The 7628-nt window shown below is 34.6% G+C and overlaps 1 protein-coding gene across 1 annotated transcript in view; it reads right to left on the bottom strand.

Moving 5' to 3' along the window:
* LOC125043913 (mRNA cap guanine-N7 methyltransferase-like) overlaps nucleotides 1-6982 on the bottom strand; it is an 11059-nt gene extending 4077 nt beyond the window's left edge. The window contains exons 1-8 of the mRNA XM_047640290.1: nucleotides 6961-6982; nucleotides 6595-6656; nucleotides 3746-3815; nucleotides 3344-3564; nucleotides 2353-2490; nucleotides 1507-1688; nucleotides 1004-1177; nucleotides 648-765 (exon numbers count right to left, since the gene is read on the bottom strand). Of these exons, the coding sequence (XP_047496246.1) occupies nucleotides 648-765; nucleotides 1004-1177; nucleotides 1507-1688; nucleotides 2353-2490; nucleotides 3344-3564; nucleotides 3746-3815; nucleotides 6595-6656; nucleotides 6961-6967 (972 nt within the window). The 5' untranslated portion in view covers nucleotides 6968-6982. The remainder of the gene's footprint in view (nucleotides 1-647; nucleotides 766-1003; nucleotides 1178-1506; nucleotides 1689-2352; nucleotides 2491-3343; nucleotides 3565-3745; nucleotides 3816-6594; nucleotides 6657-6960) is intronic.
* Between the last annotated feature and the right edge of the window lie 646 nt (nucleotides 6983-7628).

Genomic DNA, 7628 nt, shown 5'->3' with positions numbered 1-7628 from the left:
ATGTTCTCTATAAGAGTAAACTCATATAAATCTACCTTACTAGTTGTATGAATTTCCATTAAAATTAAACATCAATTAAAAAGAAACAGACAATGAGAGAGATCTTATCACAAACTGGAAGAATACATACCATACTCCTACCAAAAATGCAAAACTCATGACTGGTATGAAGTATGCTCAGGGAAGTACTCATTTAAATACATTCTAAATAATGTATGCAAACCTAAACACACAGATTTCATCCTCAATAATAATCTTTACATAATTAATACAATAAAAGAGAGAAAAAAAAAATTGGTTTGCAAGACCTCATCCCGGTGACCAGGCCATGGACTCATGAATGATAAATTGTCATGTAGCTTCAAAGATGACTTGCCAAGATGTGTTGCCACATTACATTTCACTCACCATTATAACATTATTTTGTGATCAATAAATGGATTTCTTCCTTGATAATAGTAGAGTAGTTTACCCCTCAAAAAAAAAAAAAGGGGGGGGGGGTTACAGTGTAGACATACTCAGGAAGGTGGTCTTATCACTACATTGGTAGTGCATTCACTTATAAGTGAATGTAATTTGTCTTTACCTAATAAATACCTTTGATGTAAAAATATTAGATCTCAACCTTTACAAAAAAAAGAACAAACCTCTAAAGCCCTCATCACTGAGAGGAGATTCTGATACTCCCGATCTTTCACAGCATCTTCAAAGAGTGTTTGAAAATCTCGAATCCATACTTGCTTCAATCCCCATTTTGCGGCAAGACTGAAAATATATCATTGATCACATATTATTCAACAAATATGTAGAGTAAAATAGAACAAATGTACATATTTCTATTAGAGAAATGGAAACTAACAAAAGTATAAAATGCATAATTTGGTAAAAATATTTTATCTACTTATGTAAGGTGTATGGCAAAACGAAGCTATAATAATTGCTATAAAGAGACCACATGAATTTAGAGTCAACTAACAGACAATAATTGTGATGTATAACTCACGCTTCTAAAGTTGGAGGGTGGACGAGAAACTCAGGACAGTCTACAACATCTTGCAGATAGAAATTATATCTGTCTCCAAATAATAGAGGGGTTTCTGGTCTATCCTCTGGGAACTTGATCTGATAAACTTCGTTCCCAAAACTTAATCCATTCTCACTGTTTTTCAGCCTTGACCTGAAAAATTTATTTCAGTTACATATGATATTTGAAAACCAAGTAATTCCCACACTGAAAGTGGCAGAAAAGAGCACTTGGATTTACATCCTGTAACAATATATACAACCATTTTCCAAATACAAACCAGAAAGCCTAGTATACATATATACACTGAAGTGTGTGTGCGTGTGCGTGTAAATGTATGCGCGAATACGTGTGAGTGAATGCGTGTGGTGTGTGTGAATGCATGTGAATGTATGTGAATGTGTGTGAATGCGAGTGAATGTGTGTGTGAGGGGGTGTCATGGGGGGATGATGTGCTTTTAAGATAAAGTTTTAATACTTACATTATTTCATACGCATTTGGTATTGTTGCAATAAAGTATCCACCTTTTTTTAAGTTTTCTGAGATATTGCGAAGCATCGTTTCTGCCTGGCTTAGACTTTCAAAACAATAATGAAAAGCAAACTGACATGATACCAAGTCCACCATTCTATTGGAATTTTCAAAATTATTTTTGATTCTCATCTGAAAAAAAAAAAATGCAAATGACTATGCTTACTTATGCATGATGAAGAAGATCATAAGATTATAATCATAAAACAATATACAATATAAAGTTGTCATCAATTTATCTATCTGTAATATTTTCATCTCAAGTGTTAGTGCACAAGAAATCTGTATGTTAACCTACTAGTGACAGATACATGTATTGAGGTTCTGATTAATTAACTTTATTTAAACACAGAGGGTTTCACAAGTGCTCAATCACCAGCTACTATGCATACCTGATCTCACTTCTTTACCCCATTCCTTGAATTTTCACGGAAAAAAGCATTTCTGTTACAGTTATTTATATCATTATATCCATTCTCATTATCAATGACATTAATATCATCAATAATAACAGTAATCCAAATTTTCCTTTTCAAAATAAGGGAATTGGTAAAATCAAGTAGGCCGAGTAACTGGCTTCCTGATGCAATTCTAGAACCATCAATATGCTAATAAATAGACCAATAAAATAAAATTTTAGTGGCCATGACATGTGTGTGCGCTTTCCTGGCACCAGCAGGTTAAGATACAGAACAGGAAATTCGTAAAGATATCACATATGAGATAGAACAGATATAAGGAAAGGCAGAAAATTAGAACACAAATAGATGACATACTGAAATATCTTATAGCTCACTTTGGTGCAGTCTGCAACAATAAATTCTGCTGCGAATAAAGGACCTCTTGCTCTCTTCTTAGTGATTTCATAACGTTCTTTGCATTCTTCCATTGATACAGCAGCAATGTCAGCACATATCAAATGTTTAATATTTCCCTGCAACATATTTTTAACATAAATAATGTAACATTCCCTAAAAATAATAAAGCTCTAAGTACCTAAGGATACTTTTTTCTGACAAGACATTATGATATGATATGTATTACATAATCAACACATAAAACTTTCATATATTATTATAAATCAACATAATTTTAAGAATGGAAATCCTGAGAGTGAACAAAGAAAAAACTATTAAAAGCAAAAGATATAAACCTTTTACATTCAATTCAATTTCTTGACATGACATGAGATGAAGAATATTGCACACTATGAATATATCACTTACATATATCATATAATATAAAAACATTACTAAGGAGTCATTTTCTAATAATCAGATCTAACTATACAAAAATGTGACAATATGTGTGAAAGAGATGTAGTGCCACTGAGCTAGTTCATCTCCGATATGTTTACGCCATTAACATCCAGCCTCCAATCCAGCAAACATAATGGTTCTTGCCAGCTCAGTCAGTTATACCATTTATCATTTCCCTTTTATAAATACATGCATTACATGTGTTTAGTTACTTAGAGTACCCTTCTATTATCACATTCTCTAAGTAACAATTCTTAACTTTGATGCACCACTGTGCAACTTTGAGTTTACTTTGCAAAATGGATTTGATATACGAGTTAAATATGCATATTCTATGTAAAATGAAGTTCTTGAAATATCAAGACTAGAATTTATCACTGGTAAAACTTGAAAAAACTATATCTTAAATACATGGGCAAGACAGAGAAATTACAGTCTTTATGGGTTAATCAAAAACTTGGAGCTAAAGTATTTGATTTTAAAGATGCAAAAAAACACAACATAACACTACCATAATTCTATACATACCTTCTGCCACTTCAGTAGATCACCACCTTTTCCACAGCCAAGGTCGAGCACTGATATTGGGTAGTCATCTACCTGCCTCTCTCGAATCTGCTCAAGGCAGTAGTTAATAAGGTAGCTTTTGATCCAGTTATTGAAATTTCTCATATAAAATATACGGCTCTTGGCCCTTTCTTTAACCCCCTTGTTCTGGAGGTTATTATAATGGTTAGCAACAACAGAACCTGCAAAAATATTAGTTTCAATATAAGGATGCATAATTTGTATTTAGTACCTAAAAATACAGAAAACAAATAAAAAGAAAAGCCATGATCATAATAAGAAACACATCTTTCATTTTCTGTCATTCTAAGTGAAAAGCTGTTACAGAATATACTACATGTAATACAAAAAAAAAATACTTACCAAGACCTTCTTCTTCATTTTGACTGTCGTCATAATTTGCAATTTTTTCTGGTCTCTCCATTTTGTCTTCCTAAAAAAAAAAAGAAGAGATTACTCAAGTACTGTAATACAACCATAATAAAAAAAAAAAAAAAAAGCATACATCTGCATTCTGAAACTGATCAAAAGCTTGCATATAAATATTTTTATCAATCAACATTATCATCTGTACATATTTGATTCAGTCACTCAATATTCTTTTTTTTTTAAATACTTGATCAACTGAAGAGAGCTGACAAGGTGTAATACAGTATATTGCAGCCTGAATTCAATTCTGAGAATATCCACAATAGCATGTGAACTTGTGCTTTGATTTCTAGCAGAGCTTTGTTTTAAGCTAGATTGTAGGTGGCTTGCTGTTGATTTCAGGAAGATGACAATGATATATTAATAATAATAATAATTTAGTTAATTCCATTAGTTATAATGGTTATTCTTATGTTTGGTGTGACAGGCTGTCTATTTGCCGGGGTTATCATCCACTGGTGGCATGGGATTTGAATGCACGTCAGCTAGACGAGAACGCTACCACTGCGCCACACAAAAACACTTTGGGAGATTGCAACAAAGATTCTTGGACTAATAGCAAGCACATATACTGGTACTGAAAGACTTCCTTGAGTTTAGAAGTCTCCTGCAACAAGACTATGACCCAGAGGTCAGGTAGAAGAACTTATTCAGTCAATAAATGCTTTACTTATCCTGGTAATGAAAGTTTATAACTTCAAAATGGTGGACCAAAAGCTAACTGATGGACTGGCCTGGCAGCATTTAGAAATCTTGGTACCAATGCAGACTGACTCAGCTATTCATCTTCAAGGCACTGGCATGGCTGTACAGTAGTAAAACCGGGACCCTATGTGCCTTGTAATCATGTCTTGATGATTATATTACAGGTCCTTCCATTAGATCATGGGATTCAGCTGGCAGGATCTATACTGTGATACTAGTACTGTTAATCACACAATACAGGAATATCATCTCAGGCTACACAAGTATGTGTGTGTCTATTTATATTTATATATATACATAAACGTACGTACGCGCGCGTGCGTGCGTGCGTGCGTGTTTCTATAAGTCACAATCTCCCTCTGTATGTTAGGAATAATTAGGGTCCTGATCATTCACAACACCAGAGAGACTCAAACTCCCACACACTTGAGGAGTATCTAGGTGCCTAAGCCTACTGATCCATTGACCACAAAGAAAGTTGATGTCTCACCATAAGTTTAAACAGATTTGGATAGAATATAGTAAAATTATTATCAGAAAGAAGTCCCATATAGGTGCAGATGTCATTAATTTTTTAGTTTCACATATGCACCCAACCTTGCAATTATCATTTCTTGTTTCAATTATTTACAGTGTCATTTGTGTGAATCTTTTGTTATTTTCCATCACAAATGATATAAAAGTATGCATTTGTAACTGTTTACAAAATGACCACTCCCCTCTTATGACTAGGTCCCTATTACTCCAGTCACTCTTAGGCATCTACAAACATTGCCATGGGAACCATAACCCTTCCTAACCCAGGGAATTTGCTACCAGAACCCATTCTGATCATCATGTTTCCCTATTATGGGTACCGTCCCCAGACCCCCACCCTATTGCTGTCAACTTACTCTTCATACAGCATTTGTCACAACCTATTTTCTTCATTTCTGACATTATTTGCCTTTGCAGATTATTTAATTAATCAGTGAGTATGCTTTTCCCCTTTCGTTATGACAGCATCTTTGGATGTTATAATAAAAGCATCCCATAATATTACATGCTGGACAACTGTCTTATTATCAACTTGCGATGGAAATACCATAGATGAGAAGTCTTATATTCAGTTGTTCTATTCATTAAATTTAAGATAACATTGTACCATACAGCTGCATGGAACTAAAAATAGGTTAATTATTATAGTACAAATACACTAAGCTGGGGCAAATTGATGATTTTCTCGTAAAGGACAAAAAGCTGAAGTCGTTAGTACAATAAATAATTTGCAGACATGAACAATAGCACTACAAACAAATTTTTTAGTAAATCTTGTAACACGGAGTCGGGAACTATGTTTCGTGTAAGTAGTCCGTACTGTAAGGAATTACCCTGAAACTATACCCAGACGTCACAATTTTCCTCAGCCACAAACTCTTGATTTCCAAGAGTGGTTCCAGATCCAAAATGGTGTTGGATGTAGAGGAACATGCACCATAACCAGCAGTTTTAAGTGGGAGTGAGGCTACTTCCTTTCTACAGTCACTCTAACCCTGCAACTGGTGTCAGTAATCATTAGTAGTCAAGCTGACTGGGATGAACATGAAACCCAGGATCTTGTGATTGCATGGCCAGCACTCTACCACTGAGCAAAGCCGCTTCTAACTTGAATGCATCCTTCTACAAGTCTCCTGTCCCGTTTACTTTGTGGGAAATGGGAGGCCAAAAAAAAAAAAAAAAAAAAAAAAAAAGCCAAACGTAACTACCTTTGGCATTGCATATCCTGTAAACCAAAATCTCTATAAATAATATCTGTCTTAAATTCTGCGCATTAACGAAGAAGTAAAACAAGTCTAGTATACCTTAAATACAAATGAATCACAATAAGGGAAAATGCCGCTGCCACAACAGCCGATTTCCTGAACGCAATGCAAGAAACGCCGGGTTTTTCACATTATCATACTTTCCACTCATGCATAAAACACCTTGTAGAAATTACTCTTAGCGTGAACAGCGTGCCTTCCATTCGCTTTACATGCCTATACGTAAATAAAGCAATTTAAGTTAATGAATTACAGACGAACAATCACACATCCTACCTCTGCCCTTCCGTCCATGCCGACACCAAACTGCAACTTTGGTGTCACTTTGGGAGACGTTACTGCAATGAAAATAATTTTTAAAACATACATGTCTAAGATAGATTCAAAATATTCTTCTCTTGAAAAAAATTCTGAAGCACCAATATTACGAATATTATCGAAAAAATCTTTATTTGAATAATTACGCTGTTACAAGGGTGACAAACTGTGTCGGATACGAATGTGTTCGTATAAACAAAACCTTAAACGTTAACCGAATTAAAGAAGTAAAACATTAATTAAAGACGAAATTGAATAAGATATAGCAATATTTTAAAGTCCAAGGCTATAAATCTTTCATAAAACGGCGAAACAGCCATCTACTTAGCATTCACGTGGCCTCGCCGATGGAGAAGGGAATAATAATAATAAAAAAAGTCGAGTATCGCAACACGCTGTGCATCATATATATGGGAAACGATTTTTTTTTTTTTTTTTTTTTTTTTTTTTTATAACTCTCAGTAATATTATTCATGCTTTCATAGCATTCCTGTTTTTGTCGCAATTCCCTACGTGGTATTTGTTGCCTGGCATCTACCAGGCGATATCATCGCATAGATAAATAAATTTAGAATAATCAAAATACATCATTAAAGTACAAATATTGTAACAACAGTGAACTCTAGTTACATTGTCCTATAGTAGTGTTATATACACACTGTGTCTATCCAGCTCTGAAGGCCCGTTTGCTTTTGCACTAAGAAGGATCCTCACTTGAAGACTCAATTTTAATAATACGTGATGTAGCAATGTCATTGCAGGGCATGCTATGCTGCAGGCTGTCAATCTTTGCCCTTGAATCTGTGTATAAGCACCTGTCCTTCCCTCTGGGATGTGTGACTATGATCACAACCGCTGCTTGGAACGATGAGGCATTATCTGTTACTCTCATAAATATTCTGTTATCTCTTGCTGCAAAGCCGGCAGCTGTAGTGTGAGTTGTGTGACTAACAGAACTATTCGTGAAATATTGTCTGCTTCTGCCTTCAATC

Source organism: Penaeus chinensis, chromosome 34, assembly GCF_019202785.1.
Source record: "Penaeus chinensis breed Huanghai No. 1 chromosome 34, ASM1920278v2, whole genome shotgun sequence".
NCBI lineage: Eukaryota > Metazoa > Arthropoda > Malacostraca > Decapoda > Penaeidae > Penaeus > Penaeus chinensis.
The sequence above is the reverse complement of the archived record's forward strand: the minus strand, read 5'-3'. Positions and strand labels throughout refer to the sequence as shown.